At 37.1% G+C, this 26,014-nt stretch overlaps 1 protein-coding gene across 6 annotated transcripts in view; it reads left to right on the plus strand.

Annotated features, from left to right (window-relative positions):
* BBS9 (Bardet-Biedl syndrome 9) overlaps positions 1-26,014 on the plus strand; it is a 323,390-nt gene that overhangs the window by 154,753 nt on the left and 142,623 nt on the right. For all 6 annotated transcript variants that reach the window (XM_074841233.1, XM_074841242.1, XM_074841223.1 and 3 more), the window contains one exon: positions 11,157-11,379. In XM_074841233.1, the coding sequence (XP_074697334.1) occupies positions 11,157-11,379 (223 nt within the window). The remainder of the gene's footprint in view (positions 1-11,156; positions 11,380-26,014) is intronic.

A 26,014-nucleotide genomic window follows, 5' to 3' on the forward strand; every position in this document is an offset into this window, starting at 1 on the left:
TTTCTTTCATCAGTTCCCAGAAAGGGATCAATGGTTGTAAGAAGTTCAGTTAAAAAGAAAATTAAGGTGACAAAAAGACCTCAAAAATTCAGGATTCAGGAAAGACTTCTACAGAAACCCATGATGTGTGTGAACTTTCATGATTCCAGACAGGAAGTATTTGTATTACAACAAACAAGCATTACTAGAGGAGTAACTGTATAATTAGATAACTAGAATGTATCTGTTGAAAAACATGCCCTCTTCTCTGCCTCTCACCCAGTCTGCCTTAAAGATCTTCATAACTTTCACTGTTGCCCAGAAATAAATTATTAAAAAAAAAAGGTGTCAGGACACACTCTTATTGGTCCAGTTTTGGGATACAAGACAATTTGAAAGAGGAGATGGGCAATATAGATACAGTATTTGTCAAGAAGAAAACTACTGATCTAATTCTAGTCTAATGCTGACCTAATTCTAGCCTAATTTTGAAAGCCTTTCTGTGCAAATGAAAAACGTCTGATCCTAAAGGATGCAGCCTGTGTGGAAATTTGGCTACAACAATCAGAGATTAATTAAATTTTAATGGGAGAGCTTATGAAACCACTGTCTATAGTCATTCTCATATATCATGTTTTGGTGAAGCACGCACTTTCCTGCATGCAGGAAGCATGGAAGAGTTAGGCAGCTGTAGAAATATTATGATCCCTACCTGGAGGAATTCTGCTTTCTTACTGGTGATACACTCTCTAATCATGTTATCAGTTGTTTCATTAATACACAAAACCATACAACTGCTAATAATCATAATTTGTGAGCAAGACTTCTGAATTGGACTTGAAAAATACATTGAAATCCTGAATGATAGAAGTCATCATCATGATGGAATGCAGCTTTCAGAACCTCTGTTTAGTAATGCTCAATTTGCTAGATTCCTGAAACACCCACTCTAATCCTACTACATTATGATTTTTCCAGAAGATTCTTGGTAAAATATTACTTTAGGATCACCTTTCCTAAAAGACAAATACTGCATATTGTATAAGATAGCTTTAAAAACACTATTTTGATTTCTAAGCCATATGCATTTTTAGTTTTCCTTCCATGCCTGAAGACATTATAGAAGGAAGTTTTGGCAAATCTTGATTTTAAGTTAAATGTCCATAGAATAGAATCCTCCAAAAACTAGTAGTCTTACATTTAGTGCAGAAGCGTTGAGTGGTTTGTGAATTATACTTCAGAGGACAAAAATACCAGAGAAAGATTAAACTTTTAAATGTCAAGTGTACTTTTCAGGAAAGAATCTGTCATATAGATTTCTCTCAGGTGAAGTTGCCATAGGATATCAATATACGTTTACCAAGCAGGACTCAAAATGAGAAGTTCTTGTAGAGAGTTGTTTATGCTGCTTGGAGTTTCTATTAAATAAATAGTTTTACATTGAACAGGTAAAGTTGCCGTTTCTGTTGTTGCTGGCAATTACAGCACAGCTGTGCAGAAATGACAAGTGTATCTGTGAGAGACTTAAAACCCCAAGTTATTCACAGAGGTTTATTTTCTGAAGCTAATATTTGCAATCTACTACCTCAAAATGTGAGATTAATGTTTAAATTAGATGTTCTGAAGTAGCTTGAAAATGGTTGCTAGCATGAATTGTTATTGTTAAATAACCCTGCACAGATCTGTTGTGCTATACTCACACTAGTTCAATAAATATTGTAAAGAGATCTCATACAGTTTCCTGTATGGCTGTATTTCTGTCTGTACTCTTCTATTTGTTGTTTTTTTATAGACTGTTTCATCTTTTATACCTTAGATATCTGTTGTATCAGGATCCCCACAGAGCTTGATTATTCAAGAGATGATATATTGTGGTCAGACTTATCAAGATGTTACCTTGTACTTCCCTGGGTTTTGCATTTGTCTTTTATCCCTTGTGTTTTAAGTAAATTGTAATTTGTTTGAAGTAGGTAAGTATGCTAAGTCCAAATACTTAATAAGATTTAAATGTCTATAATGTAGCTCTTGACAATGGGTTAAGACTTCAGAGTACCATCTCACAAATAAGGATTTCTGCCTAAAATTCTTTCCTTGAGTTAAAATGAAATGGATTCATCTATGTTTTGAACTATTCTCCTAGAACTATGTATCTTATTAATTTTCTTCATTTTAGCCATTCTGTCTCTTACCTTGTCTTGGATGTTCAGCTATATCCTCACTTTCATATTGCTTTCATCAGTCTGCAAATTACCGTTAGGATTGAATTATTTTACATGCCAATAGAAATAAAAATCAGATCAGTTAATATTATGGATGTTATACATAATATTTGATTTAAAGGAAGATATGATTAGAGAGAGCAGGATTAGTATAAGAATTTCAGTTGGTGCTTTTTCTGTTGTGTGCTCACTACAAATGTCCCTATTAGGCACTTAAGAGATTTGGAATGTATTGGAGCTTGAGTCATTTGTCTGGATTTTCATCAGACTTGAATTCCACTAGTCTGTAGGATTTTACCATTTCCCTGCTTTTTAGTTATTCCAGTGGTAGGTTTTTATTACTTTCATAAGTGGAGGGGTGTGTTTTGTTTGGGGTTTTTTTTGGTTTGTTTTTTTTTTTTTTTACATAAGTGAATTGTAGAAGATTCTAGAATAATCTGTGACTGGCGTTTTTAGTGCACTATGTTGAAGAAAAGAGCTTTTATATTGTTATAAGGATAATTCTTCAACCAAGTCATGTGCATCTTAAAAACAATACATTGTCTCTTCAGACTGTTCAAAGTTTAATACATTAAGACTTCAGTAATATTTTATTGCATTTTTTCTGTGTTATATAGATATAGAGTCTATTTGCTTGGCTTTTGTTTTATTCAGACTCTGTTCAAAAGGTCTCCACTGATAAATGCCTTATCAATTAATTTTAAGCAGTAATTTTTCAGGGACACTCACAAGGAAAGTTTGTCAGCTCCATTTCTGACAGAACAGGCAAGTGTTGCATGGCGTCTTTATGGCTACTTGGCTGTTATCTCCTGTTCGAGACAAATAGGTCAGTTAGAAATACAGAATATGATTGAAGAATGTGGGTTAGGATAACTGGTAGCACAGTGAAATTCTGACAAAATTTGCTAATGGCCTGTGCTGGTGTTGGAGACTACCAGTTCAGTAGCCCTGGATTAGTGGATTACCAGTTTGTATGTGTAACAATAGTACAATTTTTTTAAATCACTGTAAAAGTAAGGTGTTGAGACACACATGGCTGGTGTTTCTTGTGGATTAGCATATACAGTTCTTTCAGATATAGAAACCTCTTCTTTGTTGGTTTGGATAAGCATAAATGCCAAGGCTGTCATTCAGTAAGGTGAGCTTCCAAGTACTCTAGCATTTTTGAGAGCTGATGAAATCATTATTGTGACTAAAATCCATAAATAAGATATAGCCAGGCAAATTTCTGCCTTAACTGCTGTAAGAATTCCCGTAATTTGGCTTGCACCAGTTTCGCATAGTTTTTTGCACTATGTTTCACATTGCATTGAATTCTTTCAGAACTGTCTTGACTATCACTCTAGGATAAATTACTTTGTAGGCATCTTGAAAAATGCCTGTTGCCTTAGGAATACTATTAGTAACGATACTTTCAAAGTAAATTCAGGCTTTTTATGAGAGACTTCTTAAGATAGAGAATCAAATATCTGTCTGGCTCATGAATACAGTTTAGGAACAGTCTTGTTCAAGTTTGACTGATGTGCTCTTAGAATGATTTACTTACACTTAAGGCAAATAGTATTAATTTGTAACTCTCTAACTAAATTTTCCACAATCCGTAGAGTTCTGTTAATTCCATAAACCAGTTGTTCTCAAACTTACTCTCAACAGTCACTTTTTTTCCCCACCTTTCCATGTTGTCCACCCCATCCTTTCCCTACAATATTTCTGAGCTCTTACAGGAGCTGCCACTTTCTGCTCACATCTCCAGGTCTGCTCCCTATAGAGTGCTCTTTCCCCACCCAGCTTACCTCCTGGTTGGAGAAATTTAACTAGTGGTGCCCTAAGTATTACTATAATTTATTTTAATCTGATCTTCTCACAAAGACGATGCAGTTTCCTCTCTAAGACACCTTATGTGAAGGGTTTTGAATGAATTTTATTGTACTTATGAAGAGATTTATCAGCAAGCACTGCTGGGTACAGATTTCTGCAGGCATCTATGATTTACTTCCCTTGTTTTGCTGTTATCTGAATAAAACACTTTGTTACATTCTTTAATAGAGGCTTTTTTTGTTGTTTAAAAATTCCAGTAACCATACTTAATGTTTGAGTGAAATTAAGTCTTCTCATATTTCATAAACTAAATTAGAAATAGAAGCTTTCTGTGAGCAAAGTGACTTGTTTCTTGAGCGGCAATGGAGTCATGTAGCTTAAAAGATTGCCTCCAGAGTTCTTAAGCCTATTTAGAGAAGGTTCATATCAGAGAAGTCTTTTGCAAAGTATGAAAGACTTGTAATCCTACTGGCATGAACTGTCCATCTGTGACTACCTTTCAATGAGCTCTAAGAAATTTTTTACATCTTTCAATTTACTTTAACACATTCTTCTATATGTTCTCTTATTATTTGGACAATAAACCAAATTGTTACCCTGTACTGATGTAGCTGACTGGGCATTTTTATAAAAATAAATAAATAAGTCCTAGCATGGTGGGTTGAGGTGTTCTAGATGCAGTGAGGCAGACGTTATTAAGATGGAGTTCAGCTGATTGCAGTGATTGCTTAGAGCTACTTTTGTACCTCTAGATTCTAGATTCTGGTCCTGAATAGAAGTCCATATTCTTGCAGTTTAGGGATATGCACTATATCATGCATAATAGCATAACTGCAGATTGAAGTAGCTATGTTAATTCTACTTTTTCTTGCTTTTGTAAGTCCTGTGAAATTTTGAAGTTTTTTTCCCTGATGATCACAAGCTACTTTACCTTGCTTGCTAAAAGGAACTGGCAGAAACAAAGCAAAATTTTAGTTCTGAAGCAAAATTAAATGGCCTAATGGAGAAACAGCTGTGGAAGATGTCTAACCATTTCAGAATAACGCTGTGTCGTAGTGGGCTTGTATCATTAACAATCAATTGTTGAGAAGTTGCTGCTCCTCTGCATTACCTAGTGTAAGAATCGAATTGGTTCTGAAAGTCTTTGTTGTTAGACTTTTCGGCAAACACTTCTGCTTGAAGCTCTTTAACCAGAGTCAAAGGCATGGCAAAGGTCTCGGAAACTTCCAGTCCTGTCTGTGTATTCGGTGTAAGCACACTTTCAGGAGACAACATTCACCTCTCAACTACAGTGAAAACAATCTCCTGTTTCTATGGTTCTCTAACCATTTCCCTATCAAAAAATTTTGTGACATTTAGAACAATGTTTCTTTCTTTTCCAGACTAAATCATTAACTAATTTGTATCTTTTCAAACCATGTAGGTAAATCTCCAAGCTAAATAATGTCTTTTACGGGGCTGGCATTTACACGTTTACTTTGTTGTCTTTTGTTTTCATATAACAAGGATGTTTCCATCAGTTTGAGCGGTACAATAGATAATTCTACTGACCTATTATTTATTTTTCTTATATTAAGCATCACAAAGTGAACTAGGGTTTATATTCAAAGAGAACCCTTTGCTCATCTCTTATACCCAGAGAAGGAAGCTTGATAGCTTGGCAAAATTGCGTTTCCATGATTACCTGTATTAAAATAGAGGAAAAATCCTTGGGATCATCTGGTTAAAATTGTGAATAGAAATTATAATTCTACTTGTGTTATGATGCAATGTAATGAACTAGTTAAAGTTTCAAACTTCACAGCACCCCCCACCTGTTCAGTTTCTGTGCTTTGGTCTGCATGTGTCTTTGAGCATTTTGTATTCAGAGCCTTTGTAGGATTTAAGCTCTGGTGCATTATGTGAATTTATGACAATTGCAGAGTAATAAAGGAAAGGAAATGCTGTGTCATAAAATATAAGCATTCATTCTCAACACATCCCAAGGCTCCTTTCTGTCTCCCAGTTGCATCTTTTCTTTGCTTATGTGTGTGTGTTCTTTTTAAAGCCTGAGAACTATCTGAAAGTAAATCTACTTATTTACATCTATTGCAGGTTTTTCTTACAGGACAAAATCTAGCTCACAAAGATTGCTCCACCAAAAGTCTTTTGCAAATATACATATTCAATGTAATGGCAATTTTTAACTTTTCAGAATAAGGATTTGAGAAAGTACTTCTCTGACTGTTTCTACAAAGCTACATAGCTGTAGGACTAGTTGCTATAATCTGGTCCAGGTAAAACTTGATTAACATTAGTGGTGTCATAATTTCAGAAGGCTTGATAATATTTTTTAAAATCTTTACCTAAGTTTTATCCACCCTTTATATGTTTAACATAGTCCTGTAAGCTATGCTTGCAAATCATAGATTTGACTGCCCACTGTTTCTCAATTAGTCAAAGCAATCTATCTATAGAGATCATCAGTTAGCTGAGACTTGGCTTGGCTGTCTAGATGTGTGTTTGCCATTAGATAGATCAGTGGTTTGTGTGTCAAAACCGTTGGTGTCTCAGAACAAATTTTAGTAAAGTCTGATATTAAACAATGTGGAGAAAGGTAGACTTCCAGTGTATTCATTATCTGCTTAAGTACAGCTTAAAATTTGGTAAAATGCATTGAAGATTTTCAGTTAAAAAGCAACAAATTCTTTTATTTTCCATAGAAATGGCATGTGGTAAAACTTGTAGGTAAAATATCCTGATTTTTTGTTGTTGTTGTTGTTCAAAGTGACGTGACAGAATGTGCTGTGTTATTATCTGAGTGTCTCTCATATTTACTAGATCTCGTCTGTGTTGGAAGCAGTTCACCTCTGTTCTAAGAGGAAACATGAGGCAAAACCACGGTATCCGCCAGAAATTCCAGTGTGGTGTTTGCAGCAGGAGCTGATTCTTAGTGTTTTCCAAGTGAAATCGCTTTAATGTCTTTAGAAACTGGACTTGGTACTTTTATTTTTGTATGTCTTTGCAATGGAAACCAACCACTGTCAACTTCTGTGCCATGTAGCTAGACAGGATTTTGACTGGACCTCAGTAGGAGCAACTTAGCTTAACCGGTACTCCATCATTCACTTCATTAACTTCCAGTGATTTATGAATGATGCTATTGGTAGAGTCAAGGAGAATCTAAAAACTTAAGAAAATGCTTGTGGATTGTTACATAGTATAAATCTGTTAGGTTTACTCATAGAGTTTAGATTCTTATCAAATCTGACAACAATTAGGCCCTATCTCATGCTTCTCCCTATATATGCATGTCCTATGCATCTTAACAACAATATTGAAATCTTTCTCTCAGATCCTGCCCCTATGTATGTCTAGTTGACCTTGTCTGTTGACCAGCTAAACTCTTGGGGAGTGGAGTCTTGCAGCCAAGTGGTAGGCTACAGTGCTGTGCCTTCTAACAGGGCCTGCCCTCAAACTTCACTAGTAACCACATTACCCACCTGCATGTTGTGTCACAGGATCAGTGCCCTTTCTACAGCCTGACAATTTATCTGCAGCATGAAATCTCACCTGCTGAATAGACATCCAGTTTTATTGTCTAGAATTTTAGAATAGCAGTAGGTTAGTTGTTTACCCTGCAGGGAACATAATTTTGGAGGTTTCTTCATGTTCGGCAAATGGTAGAACCTAAAAATCTTCCTAAAAATTAGGTACTCTAGATTAAACCTTATGCCAGAGTGAGATTGTATGTATAATCATGGTCACACTCAGATATACCATGACACCTGAGGATCCTTAATGATAATATATAGGGAATATAAATGATGTGCACTAGTCCAATCTTAGTCCTGCTAGTATCACAAATCTACATTTGGTCTTCAGACTCCTGCAGTGTATATGATTTGTTAAAAGAAAGTGTCAATCTCTACCTGTTACCTACAAGAGAAAAATAATAATGTATACATGTGAAATATGAAGCCAAGCCTTTCCCATTGAAAAGGTTACATTGATGAATTAGGTATTTTTCATATCTATTTCAGGTGACACAGTTGGTATGAAGAATGTACATGATTTAATAATGTCTTTCTGTGAGTCTTGACTCGCATTTTTTGTGGGAATGCTTGCTGGCCATAGGATGATGGGTTACTGGTATCACATTTCTGTTGAAGGTGTTCCTTTCAGACCTCAAATACACAGAATACTAGACGGAAAGCCATTAGTGAATGGCTAGAACTATGTCTGTAGAATCATTCTTCAGTGTGGGTTATAGATAGCAACACTTTCAAACATCTTTTAACTTTTTTAACGCATAAGAGGTGAAGAATTTTTCTTCTTCCTTTAGTTCTCCCCTTGTACCAATAAAAATTGCTGACTAACGTAGTCTTATTTGCAGCCATTAATTCTTAGTTGTATAAAATCACCTCAAGAGATTTCCATCAAGATTTTTTTTTTTTTCATGTAGAGGTAGCTTTTGTGTACTCTTTCACTAATCATAAAGGCTACTTTGGATTTGACTGGACTTACTAGATCAACAGTCCTTGAATTGGAGAAGATAGTTTTATGGTCTACTGAGAAACCAGTTTTAAATGGAAATTAAATAGACAAACAAGGATTGGAAAATGTTAAGGCTATGGTACAAAGTAGGCCATACCTGTGTGAGCCAAGGACAGAATACCAGCCACTTTTAATTTCCTGACTTTTGTTAGCTTGTATTTCAGTCTCCTTATTCAAATGCTCCTTTTGCCTGCCTTTTAATAACTTCTTTTGAGGGATAGATTGGCCAGCTTCTCAGGTACTGTATGCTGACACCATTTAATCATGTGTGTTTTTGTCTTTTAGTGAACCTCAGATTCTTATGTTTATGTTGTCTTATTTCTCATGATTTGTAGTATAATTAGGAGTGCCTGGCTTGACTGTTTTTGATGCTTTGTACATATTAAGTTTCATTGCCCAGTATGTGGGTATGTAGACAGCATTTACCAGCTCATTAACCTCTTTAAATTGACTGTGGAATAGATTATTTCCTGTCACCATTGCAGGTCAGTGGATGGATTACACTCCAGTGGAATCTTTTGAGAATATTTGAAAAATGTTAAGCTACAACAGCATTGATTGACTGACAGGATTTTTCTAATTTACATGTTTTGGGGGGGGGGGGGGGAAGTCTGGACAAGACAGTAGGTTGATGTCATTGTTCTGAAGTCAGGAAAGGCAAACGTTGACTAAGAAAATGCCTCTAGTTGATCCTATTCCTCTCAAAATGTAAATGCTTTATACACATACAGCATGTTTTCAGGACACTATTAAGAACAGTGTATGTTTGAATCAGGATGAAGTGCATATGACTGTGTGGTCTCACTGATGTACTTGACCACTAGTAAGCATCTGTCCTGAACCTGTTTTTGGGAAGTAACAAGGTTAGGAAGGGTGGCCTTTGCTTCTCTGTGTTGAAAGTAGTACCCTAGCCTTCACAAAAGTCGTATGTATCTAATAAAAGAAATTCACAAACCTTATTTTCTTGACAGGGTTGACACTGTCATTCTTTAAAATGTTACACTTACCCAGTCATGGAAATTTGGATAGGTAGGTGATTTTGCTGTTCAGCTGAGAGTTTTCAGTAAAGTAGGCATCATGAGGAAGAGCTTAAAAACTAGAAGACTCTGGGGTTGTGGTAACTACATCCAGATACTTGAGTTTTCTGTTTGTTCTGCCCAAGTAATCGCCATGTTAAGAGCTGCCTTGGTGTTACCTTCTGTTAGCTTAGCAGTAGATAGAGCTGGGTGGTTCCAGACTGTAGCCTCAAAACTTCTGAAGTCAGTAAAGACTATTGCCAAAATAAGTGCCAACCAATCAGGAGTGCTGAGAGAGCAGACACTAATACTGCAGTGATTGAATATTACTTCCCTGTACATGTAGGCAGCACATATAAAACTTGCTTTGCTTATAGGTAGCTGAATACGAAGACATGAGTCCTGAAGTTAGCAGACCACATAGTCCTTCATATTAATTGCTAACTCTGTCCAAGCTCTGTAAGATTGTCAGGAAAAGACAAGAGCAGGCTTTGTGACTAATTTGCAGATTCATTAATTATAGACACTTTGCATTAATCACATGGTCTCATCATAGAGAGTAATTTAAGATTACAGAATGCATCAAGAAGCGTCAATTCTGCATTGCACACTGCGTAAATGAGGTAGATGTCATATATTAGATTTTACACATTAACCTAATAACTTTGTCACAAATAATAAGACTTCTGCTATTCAGGATTCTTACTTGAAGAGTGTATTTGATTTGTTCATGTCACTGAAAACCATAGTACAGCTTACAAACTGGTAGCTAACTTTTAAAGGTGCTTTTCAAGGTGCCTTATGAAAAGAAACTTGCTTTTACTGAGTGTTATTTGGAGGAGTAAACACTTTATTTTGTGAAAGTATGTATACTGAATATGACACTGAATATAGCTTTTCTTCCTGAAAGCTTTTCCATAGATAGCGGCTTGTTTTAATTGAACTGATTACTAAGCTGCTTTTCTCAGAAATGTTTACAGCTTCACTCTGTGCTGAAAGAAATCTAAATCCTGGTTCATCAGAGCACTGACACACCTGTGCTAATGCTGTGGGTATCATAACTTGAAGTTATTGGTCTGATATATGGATAATGAATGTCTGCAGCTTTGGGTTGCAGTCATAGTGTTCTGTGCTATTGGCATATTGTCAGAATCTTAGACAGCTATTCCAAAGAATGTATAATTCATACCATTTTTTTTTTCTGGCCTTGACATATCTTCAGCATAATGTTACATACTACATATTATGTTTGTATTTACGTCTCAGTTCTGTTCTTAATTATAAATGTTGCATCCAGGAACTTCTGGTTTTCAGTTATTAATACAGCTACTGAGTTTAATGGTTATGTCACTTACTGTCTATATATTAACATTTTTGAAATTATATTTCTCTGTCAATATTGGGACAAGTTTGTGTTTTTTCAGGCTCAAGAACTGGGTGTTCGTGACACTCATTAACCCCCAAATTATATTTTATGTATCTACATAATTTGAAAATTCTTAGTCCTTGATTTGTTACTTTGTGTTTAATATGCTATATCATATTACAGTTCCCCTAATTTTATTTTGTTTCCTTTTCTTTAATTCAGGGTTGGGAAGAAACTGTGGATGCTGCCATTTCTTACTTGTTAAGAACTTGTTTGTCAAAGAGTTCTAAGGAACAGGCCCTGACTCTCAGCAGCCAGTTGTGCATGCCCAAAGATACTAGCAGACTGAAGAAGAACATCACCCTCTTCTGTGATAGATTGGCCAAAGGCGGTCGCCTTTCCTTAAGTACAGAATCAACCACTCAGCAAGCTGCTGTCATGCCAGGTAAGACATGAAGTATATGTTCATAATTCAAAATACATATTTGTATATTAAAATTAAAGATTACGCACCTTTGATTGTGTTAGCCATTTGTTTTTCACTGGTTGTGGAAACCAGTGGTTGTGTTGCTGACACAATGAGTTAGGTAATAAGGTAATTTTAAATCAAAAGTTTTTTTTCTCAGTTTGATCACTTATTGCTGCTCTTACAGCATATACACAGTAATGCAGCAAATGAACCTCAGATGGTCATCTTTATGCTCTGAAAGCCTTGTCACTTCTTTGCACTTTTCAATTGAATGTGTACATGTGTGCATTTGTAATGTGATGGAAAAGTGAGGAGTGAAAAGTCTTACTTTCTTGGTAGAGAAATGATTATGGTGCATTACTGTATTTATGGCATATGAATATGATTAATTATGAAGTAGTGATAACACTGAATAAGATGATCTGCAACTTTAGAAGGTACTAGTTGACTGGGTGATACCTCACAGAAAGCATGAAGTTCAAGATGAAAGCAGTGTAAGTAGGTGTTGAAGAATATTTCTCATTTGGAAAAGGAATGTAGAGAAGATTTCAGAGTGTTGCACAATGATTTAAATGAATGTCATGGAATAAACTTTTTTGAAATAAATTTTATTCATGTTCTTTTCTATATCCCTACTTTTAATAACAGTGGGAGCAAAGCCACAGCTTTTCTGTAGTCTGAAGGCTAGCATCTTTGTACTATTGCAAGACATTTTCTTCCTGCCTTTTTTTCTACTGAGACAGTATCTTAATAAAATCAGATACTCCTGCTGATTTGGAAACAGGTTTTTTTTCCCAGCTTCCTGCTCTGAATTTGGGTTGGGTGTTCATTCAGCTTCATAGTCTCCTAGACAGCATAATACCTCTATGGTCTTTGGCTTCAATGATCTCCTTCACCTACAGCAGTCTTAACATCTGTAGGGAAAAGTATGTATTGTATGCACACTTCATGCTTAAAATTGGGAGTTTATTATTTTGTCTTCATGGGTATTGTTTTTGATCAAGTTTGGAGTTGTATTACGGCAGTATCTTGATTTTCTGTATTTTGTTTTCATTACAAAGAATAATTTAATTCCTGTTTAATATAATCTGAATGGCCTGTGCAATGTTTCAGCAACTCAGAAGTCCTTGTTATTATTATGTACAGCCCTCTTTTGCACATGCTACTTTAAATGATTCGGTAAAACAGCTGCAGACTGTGTAATGGTAGAAACTATATATATAAATTTTCTTTAGTGTTACTCTATGCCCATATCTGTAAAGGACTGATGATCATGTGAGTGAAGAAGTGAGTCAGAATATGTGTTAAATTAGTTTTGCAAATGTTTGTTAGCATTTCTTTGCAAGACTAAAATATGTGTTAAGGGTGTTTCATTTGTGGAACATTTGTGGACACTGTTTTTTCCTCTAAGAATTTTGAAAATGTGAAAATAGCTGCAGTTCATCTTTTTCCACCTAAGCTAATAAGGTGAATTAATTTAATAAGGATATTCACTTCTGCCTGTTCAACTGACTAGTGTTATTGAGTTCAGAGGACTACTCAATTTGGTTATGATTACTTCTGTTAGGAAAAGAGGAAAATTTTTAAAAATCGTAAATAAATTAGAAGAAATCTTGCTCTTGATGAAGCACCTTGGGCAAGCGATCTGATCTGGTCATAGTCTCCACATTGCATATATAAACACTGAAATTTTAAAAAATGTTAACCCCACTTTTTTCTATTATATGAGGCCAAAATAACACCAAGAAGGCATGAGTGACATGTGCTAGAATAATTTTTAACATTGTGGTACAGGTAGACAGTTATAGTACCTCTCAAATAAAAATAATGCAAGGCAGAAGGACATTCCAAGCAAAACATGAGATATTTGACTGTGGGCTGTTAGCCATGTATCGATGATATGTGGGACCAGGTTTACCATTTCACGTGATGAATAGTTAAAAATTAAGTACCTGTAAGGAGCTGGTTGAGACCTGGTGTATAGTGGTGTCCACCCAACATGAACTGTTTTAGCTATACTTGAACTGTCCTTTAGCCTTAATTTACATTAAAAAGAATTAAAATCTGTAATTCAAATATAGATTCCAAAATAAATCATTTTACTTTCAAAATTGCTGACTCTAGTGTGTAGCCCTTTTGAATATCAAATCACTTAAGAATCAAAATTATGACCTAGGGTGTCACAATAAGGTATCACTTAAAGATATTATAAAGCATAATGTAACTTTCTTGTTTTTGCTAAGAGTTCAGCATGAAGCCTTTATCGAAGGGTCTGTACATTTATACTCATTAACTGTTGTGTGCTGGGTTCGAGTGAGTGGCAGGGCTTTTGGTAGCAGGGGAGGGGGCTACAGTGGTAGCCCCTGTGAGAAGCTTCTTGGAGCTCCCCGGGCTCCAAGTCAGACCTGCCTCTGGCCAAGGCTGAGCCAATTAGCGATGGTGGCTGCACCTCTACGATAACATATTTAGGAAGGGGAACCTGGGAGGAGATGACGGAGTTTTGAGGAGGAGTTGCGAGGAGAACATCTGTGTGAACACTGAGGTCAGTGGAAGAAAGGAGGAGAAGGGGGGGGGTGGGCTGGAGCAGACCCCCCCTGCAGCCTGTGGTGAGATGGTAGGGCCACCCCCCCCCTGCCCACCCATGGGTGTCTATGGTGGAGCAGATACCATTTGCAGCCTGTGGGGCCCCATGCTGACCCAGGTGACTGTGCCTGAAGAAGGCTGGGCCTTGTGGGAAGAAGGCCCCACTGTTGCAGTTCAGCACTGGGAGGATTGCAGGACACAGGGGTGACCCACACACCTGTTGAAGTGACTTGTGTTGGAGAGAGTTTGTGTAGGACTGTCTCCTGTGAGAGGGGGACTGCACTGGAACAGGGGAGGAATGCCCGGAGTTCCCCCCCCCACTCCCCGAGGTGAAAGAAGTGGCAGGACTGACTGCACCCCCCATTCCCTGCCCCCTGTGCTGCTGGAGGGGAGGAGGTAGAGATATCGGGAGCAAAGCTGAGCCTGGGAAGCAGGGAGGGATGGGGGAAGGTGTTTTCAGAATGTGGTAATGCTTCTCACAGTCCTACTCTGCCTGTTATGTGTTGTTGTTAGTGTCTGTATTTAATTCATAGTCTTTATTTCCTCCCTTAATGAGTCTGTCTTTTGCCCATGACCATAATGGATGACTCATCCCTCCCTGTCCTTATCTCAATTCCTGAGCCTTTTCCTTTACTTTCTTCTTCCCAGTGCTGGGGGGGAAAGGGGAAGTGAGCGACTGTGTAGTACTGAGTTGCCCTCTGAGCTCAAACCATGACATGTTGAGAGAATATGCTTTTTGGAAAAGTATGGAAGAATTTAAAAATAAGACATTTCATCTTCCTTTACAGGACAGACTCATTAGAGATAAATGCTTCTGCCAAATGCTTAGAATAGCAGAGTATTTAAGTAGTTACTCTCTAGCAGGATATGCTTTGAAACTGTGTGTGGGTTTGTCTTTGGACAGACTGGGGAAAACTGGGAGCTTTCTTGGGAGAATAAGATTTGACTGATGCTTTTTAAACATGTTTGTCTTGTCACCTGTTTGGGTTATCTCTGGCGTGGCTATCTCTACATTGGCAGGTAGTGCGGTCTGCTAGAAGCAGATCTGCAGAGGGACGTAATTGAGGCTGACAACATGACTTGCATCATCAGAGGGGGTTTGAACTAGCTCTGTTCCTGTTTGATGTGCTGATCCTTCATTAGCAGTCAGAGCTCTTTAGGTGTGTTCCTGGGATTCATCTGCCTGGTTAGATTCACCTAAAAGAAACAAGTTCATGTGCCTAAGACCACTCCCCAGTGCAGATAGTGGGGATAACCAAGAAATTTGCCTCACACTTGATTCCAAGCAAAAATACCCGCTCAGGAAGAATGATGTCTTATGAAGGGAAACCAGTATGCAAAATAACTATATGCTGTTGAGTAAGGAGCTCTTCAATAATGCCTATAAAATAGAGGAACTCCTTCTCCCAGTCCTTAAAGGAGGGAACAGGAACAGGTAGAGGAAAATGAGGTAGAACTATACATGGAGATGGAGGTGGTGAGAATTGAATTTATATCAGGATTTATGGTTAAATATTGGTTGTTAATGTAGGGGAAAGTTCTTCAGGATGTTAAAGCTCCAAGCCAAGCCAAAGATGGTCCCATAATTGTTTGGTAGTGTAGCTGTCATTAGCTTGAGGATTTTGTTCAATGCCACTTTTTCTTAAGCCAGTTCTTTTTCTTAATGGTGGAAACTCATTTTTCTATAGCAACCAACTTTAAAAAAAATGTTTGAAATTGCCTAGGACTCTTCTGGCATTGCAGCACTGTAACAGTAAGCTGGATTTCTAGAAGCTGTATTTAATATGTTCAAGATGGTGTACCCTGAAATTTAGCGAAATTGCCTGAAGCCACATTGAAAAGCTGATGATTATCTTTAAGTGTGCAACTATTTGAATGATGCCTTCAGAAAATAGTTATCAGTATTTGTAGTTAATCCAAGAGTATATGTTAGAGGTATGCCATGGTCTCTGCTGAGTCTGGTTTGGTTCATTATTTTCTTCAATGGCTTCAGTGATGGAATATGGAGCATAAATGTTAAAATTGTGGTTTTGCAACAAGCTAGCAGTAGTTTCAAGCACATTAAAAGTAGTAACTCTGATCTTGATAAATTAGGGGAAGGATCTGAAGTTGGTAAGATGATGTTCCGTTGAGACAAGAGCAAAGAATTGTAGCAAGTAAGAACTGGACAAACTGAAAATTAAGAAATATTTCCTTAAGCACTGTTGCCATAGGATAGACTTCTGGGAGCTATAGCAGAGTAACAACTGAATAAAAGTCAGCGATATGATCCCTTTAAAGGCGAATTCCAACTTTGGGATGTAGTCATATGACTTTTAATGAGGAGATATAATAATTTCTTTCTATTCTTCATGAGAGAGATTCAGTTGAAATTACAGGGTAACACAATTTAAGAAAAACTTAGATTGAATAGAGTTCGGAGAAGAGCACAAAAATTATAAATGATTGAAATAATTTTGCTTTTTGTATCTTCTGAGGGAAAAAGAAAGTTGAGGAGGGACATGATAGTTTTCCAGTATGTAAAATGTTCTTATAAGGATGATTAAAAGTTAATCAGAGTCATTGGTTAAATATGATTATAACTGTAAGACACATCAGGCTACATCATGTACTGTGTTGCCTTTGGCAATACGTAAACGGTTGGATGAGAGGAACATTGAGGGGCTTAGGGAGTGGTGCCAACCCAAAGTGTGGGTCAGTGCCAGGGAAGTGCTGGGGAAAGGTGCTGTAGACCACCCAGGTTGTCATGTATTGAGTTTAATGGGTGTGAGAATTTATAGCATAAATCCTGATGACCTGCAGTGAATTAATTCTGTAACTTTTAAAGGTCTCTTATAATATCTGTGTGTTTTTCAGGATTGCTTTGAAAACCTTAAGCAGTGTCAGTTGTGGCTGTTTGGAGACTTGTTGAGGTGTCAGTCTGATATGAGCTCTGTTTGCAGTTGTTGCCTCACCCATATTTTGGGTATCTCAGCTACTCTTTGACTAGAATGGGATCCTGCTTTTCCTTAGTAGTTCCTGGTGTGCAAATGGCACCTGTATCGGTTCAACACTTTGTTCAAGCAAGGCTTTTTAATTTTAAATTAGGACTTTATTTTTCTTTAAACTATCCTTTTTCTTCTATTTCTTTTTTTTTCCTCTTTTTTTCTTTTTAATTGCATTTCAGTAATTATTTATTTTTTTGTTTGGTTAGGAGATCTTTGTATTGTGCTTTAGCATGACTGACTTACATAGTTGAATATAACTGGAGCAGTAGAGAAAGCTATTATTTAACCTGAAAATCAGTTACTGAGTACTGTGTCACTGAAAAATGTGAAATGCCAGACTGTCATCTCCTCAGGTCAACTGAATCTTCAGAACTGAAATTATAAGGAAAAGGAGGAATATTTTGCATCCAGGAAATAGGATTTGCAAATAGTTTTGTGTAAGTGTAATATTTAAGACTTATATAAAGGCAGAGCTAGAAGTCAAGCCAACTGCCCATCTAGTTTTCTCCTCTGTGTTGAGTTAATGTATCCAGAGTATCAGTAACAAAGTTTGTCTGAACTCTTCAACACTTTGGACAAGGTTGAACAATATCTTTTGATAGCTTAATGGTAGCTATTCTTTTTTCTTGCATGATCTTATAAAAACCTCTTCTCAAAATCCTGCAGTGATATCTGTGAGTGCATATCACTCATTTTGAAGCTGTGGTCTTAACTGGAAAACTGGGATGCAACAGAATGTGTCATATTCCTTAAGGAACTCTCTGTTTACATGCTACTAAACTTGAGGAGAATGTCAGGACTAACTGGAAAAACATGTGGATGTGAATTCCTGGAAGAGCAATATTCATTTTTTTATATATATATTAGACATAAACACGGCTGCAAAGTTCTTGGTACACAGAGAGTGTACTGTAAAGAAGCACTAGTAATAGTTTGTTTGATCTGAAAAAATAGGATTTTTATTGTTGCAAATTCTGACACTGTTAATTATCAATACTTTATTGGTCCTTAGGGGAAAGGAACAAGCAGTATAACTCAGGTATTCTCAAACTTCATAGTGTGGGCTTTAACACAGAATGTCTTGTGAAATGTAATGCCTGCCATTTGTACTCACACAGATTCCCATCTGTTACGGTAATGTTATCTCAGTAACAACCCTAGTAATTTTTTGCCTGGAGAAGTTAGAACTGTGTAGTTTAAAATTATTCAAAAGTAATTTAGCAGCCTGAAGAGGGCACAGAAGTCAGCACTGAGGACTAGACAACGCTTCTGAACTACAAGCAGATATTCTGAAAATCACGGGAGGCTCACAAGATCATGGTTTGAAAACTTTTCCTGTAACTTAAGTATTGTGAGCCTGAGATCATGGTGCATTGACAGCTTTGTATAGCCCCCTTGCTGATGTAGAGATGTGTGTAAAAATTGCCAATATATTTTTTTCTCATAGATGTGACACTTGTCCAGTGTTTATCTCCACAGAAGACTATGGTCCATTATGAAGTGTGATTCTCCCTTAAGATATTTTCTGTATGTTTTCTGTAGCAATACAATACTAAACTACTACTCGCCCTTTAGTAACCCTTACAATAATGCTTTTAGATATTTTTTCTTATTTTAGTTTAAATATATTGGGTGTTCATAAAGTTTTTCAACAATGCTTATTAAATCTATGTAAGGAAAAGTGAAAATAAAGTTTTGTTCACAAAGCTTGCTGCAAGTACTTGCAAGGATTCTGTACACCTGAAGGCTGGTCAGTCTGATTGGTGGAACTGTTAGTCCACTGAGGTCTGTGGAAATTGTCACTGACTGAACTAGATCCAGCATTTTACCCATCTTTTTCATAGTGTGTGTTACCTGTTTCCACTATTTTATGAGACAGTAGCATTTACAAAAGTGTCTAGAGGTAATGGGTGAGTATCTGTGATCTCAGGAATCTAAATGTTAATAAAGGTCCCTATTTCATTGAAAGTCAGTTTGCTGGGGACTTTTTTCTTAAACATAGGGGCTTTTAAAGCACACATAAACCACTGCATGCCAATTCATTCCTATGGATTTATTGGCTCAGGCCCTTAAAAATATAATTGACATGAACCCACTTTAACTGTTGCAATGAAAACTCTAACTCATCTTTTCTAGCCTCTTAAAAATCATACAAGTTGATCAATAAAGTACCTTGAAAGACTGATTCCCCCAGGAAGCAAGTTGTTTACTAAGAGTGAAAAAGTATTTTTTACTGCATGAGATGATATAAGAAAACCTGAACTCTGCACTTAAATAGAAAAGATTTTTCTTACATGTGCTGGCTAAATTTGGTTTTTATATATATATATGTGTATGTATATGAAGTATGGCTATATATCACTAAAGTACCACATTCATTAACCTTAATTTTCTCAAGTGCTCAAAACTTATAGACATATATATCAGATTTGAAGGTTAATGCATGTTTGCATTTAAACAAGTACATGGTTTTTTCTCTCTTGCCTGTAGGAAGCTGGGGTTCCCGTATACAACTTGGCACAGAAAAACCATTATCTGGGTACTACTCGCATTGAAACCAAAACAGATCCATCGTCACTGTATCAGTTTTTTCAAATCACACATACTTTTCATACTGCCTTAAGGCAAACAAACATTTGGTAAAATGTGTACTTTTAATCTTCTTTTTGTAGTTCTTCCTCCTAGTAAGTCTACCAGTATGGCTCTGATTTGTTTGGTTTTCTCTGTTTTTCTTCACTTATTTTTTGCATTTCTCCTCTCTACATTACGCTTCACTGGCTTCCTTCTCCATACTGTGCCCTTTGATGTCCATGCAACTATATGCACAGTTCCTTCACTGTGATGCTTGGAGCAAGTAACTCTATCGCTAGCCACCCAAGGGAGTAAATGACTCTGATAGTAAGAGGTAGCAATAAAAGGGTAGGAAGACCCTTTTCCTGGTCAGCTGTCAATCTGGGTGGCCCAAAACTGTAACTGCAGAGAAAATCCTGTGGCAGTAGTGTGGATCTCTCAGGCAATGAGACTTTAGCAAGGTTTGACAAAGGCATAATGGAGACTAAATCCATAAACAGGGTGATCATTGTGTATTTCTGTATCCAATTTGTGCAGCTCTGCACAGCTGAGCTGTTGTGCCAGTTTAAACATAACTCTTCTCTCCATCTAATTGCAGATGATAGTTATGTGAGAATGATAATAAGAACAAAGATGTTGTCATAACTCTTACAGGCCTCAGCATTGTCATGCACTTCTGTCGCATTGTGTCATGCCAGGTAATAATGAGACATGATATGGTATATGATGGAACATGATACACTGCTGCAACTTTAATGTGATTTCTAGTTCTCCACGGTTAAAATTTTTTTGCAGAAATTTATTGACTGTTCATGATGAACAGTTCTATCTTAATACAAAAGCCTAGAAATAAGCAAATATTAATATATCAAACATTTTAAACTATTTGTGTTCTATTTTTGAGACTAAAATATGTCCCTTGCCCCATAAAGCTGATTGAGTGAAAAGGAAAGGGAGTAGCAAATCATTAGGGAGAATTTTGGGAGCGCTTACATCGACAAGATTTTGTGGTTGCTCAAGCTTAAGAACAGCTTGGTGGAGCCAGAAACATTGATTGTTTGGCTCTCTGTTGTGAATCTTTACTCTTTGTAACTTCTTTCCTTTATTTACTCTTTAAAAATTATTTTCCATTCTTTACTCTTTAAAACTTCTATTGTTTTATTAACTTTGGTAATTTATGTTTGAGGAAAGGAAAATTGAACTATACAGAAATTAAGTGACTTTCCCAAGGTCCTACCATGAGCCAGTAACACCTGTGTATAAATAGAATTCAAATATGCCTTGCAGTCTTGTGTCATAGCTCCTATGTACAGTTGTTTTTAGGTGTTTTACTGTTAAAACACAAGTTACAGGGTAATAGAGTGCGGTGAGCCAGCTTGCCTTGCGGCCTTTTGTTGTATCATTATGCATGGTTCAGGTGAATGCATTTTAAAATGGAAGTCTGAATATCAGACATGGGAAGAGAATGAGGAAGAATGTCTGAGGTGGTCTTTAATTTTAATGAATTCAGTCAAATTTCATTACCCTGCTGGACTCAAATGTTAGTTCTCCAAGGGGTTAATTTTCAGGGATTACATAAACAATGGTAAAGCACTGGAATTAGGTGGTTTTTTTTTTTTTTTTTTATTGAAACAAAGGCACTGATAGAAAGTACATAGATTTTTTTCAGGACATTCCAAGATTCCAGTATTACGAAGAGGAGCAAAATAAGATGGAAGTGTAATAAGACACATTTGTGTGCAGGGTTGTGAAAAGGTTTTTATTATGTTGTTTAGAAAATCTCTCCTCCTCAATTGATATTACAGCTGGCAAAAACCACAGAGGGAAGGAGTACAAAGGTTAAGAAGGCTAAAGCAATAACATTTTTTAAAAAATGAATAATTTAAAGAGGAAAATGTCATGCATAATGAATAAAAAAGAAATCCCACTTGAGATTTGGGATTCATTCATTTGTTGTACTATGAAATTAAGTTGGCAGCATTGCAATTCCGACTTGCCTCATCTAAGTACAGTTAGGATCAACACATTAGTACCTTGGTGTGCACAATCCTATTGCTGGCTCTTTGCTTTGAAAGCCATTAAATTTTAATATGTCCTACTTAAGTATAAGTGGTCACAAATGATTCATAATGTTGAGGTAAGCTTTTGGTGAAAATAATTGTCAGTTGAAAGAATTTCCCCTAATGATTGTGCTTGTCATTGGGCTGTATTTTCTATATTGTTTGAGTCGTTGAGAGACCACAAGCAGAAACAAACTAAAATCTGCACTAAGCTAATTGTTCAAAACCATGGATAAAGTGTTCTAGAGGAGAAAGTGTATTGCCTCTGACCTTGCATTTCAGAAAACTCAATAGTAGCAAGTAAAAAAGTGAAACCTAGATAGTTATTTTTAGAGGCTGTAACAAATGATGTAATCATAGAACCATAGAATGGTTTGGGTTGGAAGGGACCTTAAAGATCATCTAGTTCCAACCCCCTGCCATGGGCAGGGACACCTTCCACTAGACCAGGTTGCTCAAAGCCCCGTCCAACCTGGCCTTGAACACTTCCAAGGAGGGGGCATCCACAACCTCTCTGGGCAACCTGTTCCAGTGCCTCGCACTCTCACATGAAGAATTTCTTCCTATATCTAATCTAAATCTACCCTCTTTCAGTTTAAAGCCATTACCCCCTGTCCTATCCCTACACCTCCTGATAGAGAGTCCCTCCCCATCTCCCCTGTAGCCCCCTTTAGGCACTGGAAGGCCACTATAAGGTCTCCCTGGAGCCTTGTCTTCTCCAGGCTGAACAACCCCAACTCTCTCAGCCTGTCCTCATAAGGGAGGTGTTCCAGTCCCTTCATCATCTTCGTGGCCTCCTCTGGACTCACTCCAACAGGTCCATGTCCTTCTTATGTTGGGGGACCCAGAGCTGGACACAGCACTCCAGGTGGGGTCTCATGAGAGCAGAGTACAGGGGCAGAATCCCCTCCCTTGACCTTCTCATCATGCTGCTTTTGAGGCAGCCCAGGATATGATTGGCTTTCTGGGCTGCAAGTGCACATTACCTGGTCATGCTGAACTTCATGACAACCAGTCCTTCTCCTCAGGGCTGCTCTCAACCCACTCATTGCCCAGCCTGTATTTGTGCTTGGGATTACCTCGACCTATGTGCAGGACCTTGCACTTGTTGAACTTCATGAGGTTTGCATGGGCCCACCTCTCAAGCCTGCCTATGTCCCTCTGGATGGCACATCCCTTCCCTCCAGCATGTTGGCAGCACCACAGAGCTTGGTGGTGTTGGCAAACTTGCTGAGGGTGCTATTTTTAAATAAAGCCAAACTTTAATAATATACCATAATCCTTTTATTTAAGGTATGCTATTAATGGGGGGTCAGTCTTGTATGTCTAGTCATACCTTGGATTTCCCCTTAACAGGTTTCCCTTGCTTCCTTTAATTTTTTGTTTCCTGTGATATTTAAAGAACAGCCTATATGGTGGAGTGCATTGGTATTTGTGCATGAGCTGTAAGCATTCGAAGAGCATAGTTAGCTCTGCAGTTTAGCTGATATTACTTTTCCTTTCCTGTCCCTATCTAGACAAGACCACCACAAAATTACAGTGATTGTCTACTTTTCCTAAGTATAACCATGGCAGAGAATATCCATGCTCAAAAAGGTATTGAGGGAGAGAGATTACAGAGGGATGAAGGTGGCGTGGAAAATAATTTCCAGGTCACCCTTCCTCTTTTAAAATGCTGAAAACAGGTTCTTTGGGAGACTTTCCTTTTTTCCTTTTTATATGTGTGCAATGTTTCTCTTAAATTGATTGCAAGTATTTCTTTTAATGCGATATATATCTCAAGCCAGAAATGTCAACGTTAATGGCTTATTCAGTTTCTTCTGACTGGAAGCGGCATCCTTAATCAGCAGAGATGCAACTGTTTACACACCAGGAGATGATGTGGCCATTATTTCAGGTACCACAACCCATTTGTTTTACATTTGCTACTTTTCTTTGTTTTCTGGCACATTTAGGTTGAGTAAACATGACTCTTCTGTTACGCTGCCATAAATTAGATGAATCTTTGCTGAAATAGCTAGTGTTACATTATTCTAAATTGTTCTGAGCAACTATATCCAGAATGAGATAGTTATTTGCATGATTTTTTTTGTGTGTGTGTTATCACTGAATTTGGCTTATGGCTTTTGAAGGGAAACTCTTACTCCGTATTTTGTTTTGTCCTCAATTTAAAAAAAATAAAATTGCTTGAACTATGATGGTGTTAATGCTTTTTCTCAATATTCAGGTCTTTTTAAAATGAAGTAAAGGTGTTTGTGTATGTGGGGTTGATTTAATAATTTTTATTATAGAGGCAGTGTAAGTAACATGTACGAGTGTGGAACTCTGGTGAGTTAACAGTGCAAAACTGTATGTACATCACTAACACCACTTATAATGTATTTGCTCTTCTACATTACCATAAAGGAGTCTAATAAAGCTAAACTTAGAGAAAATTTCATATTTTGTACATGCAGAACTGATTTTTCAATTACTTCAGATTTTTTAGAGCCTAATCCAAATCCTGATGAAATCTATGGGAGTTTTTCCATAGACTTCAGTAAGCTTTGGCTCAGACCCCCTCTTTTCAATTTTTCAAGTAGATTTGCCAAAAATCTGCAGAGAGCCAGGCACTTGGAAAGTTTTTACTTGCAAAGTACAGCTGGTTTTGAGTTGCATACAGAAAAGTTCCCAATGCTTTTTTGAAACAAAAAAAAATAGTTTTAAAGGTCTTATAACTTTAGTAGGTAAAAGAGTGGCTTTAACATTTGAAGCTGAAATTGCCTTGGGTCTTAGTCTAAGCATGACAAATTCTGTACTAGATTATTCTTAAAATGCATATGATAACAAAGCTTAAAGTTACAGTCGTCTTATAAGTTTAGCTAAAATTTTCTTGGGTTGTGTGTTCCAGAGAGCCAGGGATGTCTGTCCTAATAAATGATTTCTTTTTTTGCTACAATGGAAAACTACGCTACAATTAAAGAATAATTCCCTGAGGTTACCTACACTAATTTGAGAGAGCTCTTGAACTTCAGGGAACATATTACACAGCCAGATCCATCTGGCGACGCAGGGTGGTTTTCACTGCCTCTGGGTGGTTGGATCACCAGACTTTGAGGTAGATGTGATTGGACAGGCTGGGTTTTAGAGAGCATGGGGCACAGCCTGTGCCTCAGCAAGCATAGCTCATACCCTTGCCTATCAGACTAAGATTAAAATAGTGGTGTTTTAAGGTAGTGTCTTAGGTTCTGGATGGCAGTCAGTGCGGTGTAGAATCTCTCTCAGCTTCCCATTTTGTTTTTTTGAGCGATCACCTCAAGCACAGATAGGATGCAGATCTGGCTGAGGTAAAGCTCCTCAGTAGCTACATTGTGAATTGCCCCTCACCATGGTCTTGATGGCTTTTTCTTAGGGAGAAAAAGGGTGACATTATCATGAATCCCAATGCCTGACATTATTACAAAGTTGTGCATCATCAGTATTGAACTTGCAGGGTTTTTTTTTTTCTTAATTTTTAAAGAATGAGAGCATTTTGGAAGGCTGGTCATGTTTATGACTGGTCCACTTTTTGTGAGCAGTCAGCTGTTAGTCTGCTCATGAAGCTGGTATAGATGGTTCAACTAGTGTTTGTGTGGTAACTGAAGGTCCCTAAATTCATGTTTCCCTTGCCCCTGTGTTTATTCAGATTCACCCATCTCTAATACTGTGATCTGGTAATTGAGCTGGGAAATGTAATGAAATCAAACACGAGGTGCTTCATGACACTGGCAGATTTGAAAATTCTTTAAAATAGTTCTTTTTTTTTCTAATTGTGTCACTGACTGAACCACAAACGGCAGTGTTAAGAGGGCAAGTGAAAGTGAAAAGCTACATAAACTTGAATCCCTAAGGTTTTGTTTTGATTCAGTTACACTTTGAGGCAAAGATTTAGCTCATCCTCTGCTAATTGGAATATCGATAAAGCACTAATAAAAAAAAAAGTGTAGTTAACTAAATAATGCTGAAGTACTTTCTTGTAGGATTATAAAAATCTTAAGGAAACTGGTAAAAACTGCAGACTTGATGAGTTTCGTGGGATTAACATGGTATGCCACATATCTGTTGGGTGTTTGCTGTGTATTATAAGTGCAAATACCAGAGCAGGGTGCATTGCCAGTCTTTTGATGAAAGATGTGCTTTATTAATTCTGACCCTAACCAAAGCTTGACTGTTATTCCACTTGAAGAATACTAGTTAACTGTAAATTAGAGATATCACCGAAAGGGGTATTACTTCAAAGTTGGGATGATTAGAGGGATGTTCCACTGTATTAATCGAGTTTCAATTTTAATGACCTACTGTCTTCTATGTAACAGTAAGCAGCTGTGCCACACTGTGTTTCAAAGAACATTTACTCAGCCTTTAAATTTACCATTAGAGATCAAAGAGAAG

The sequence above is a fragment of the Strix aluco genome, chromosome 1 (assembly GCF_031877795.1).
Source record: "Strix aluco isolate bStrAlu1 chromosome 1, bStrAlu1.hap1, whole genome shotgun sequence".
In the NCBI taxonomy this organism is placed as follows: Eukaryota; Metazoa; Chordata; class Aves; order Strigiformes; family Strigidae; genus Strix; species Strix aluco.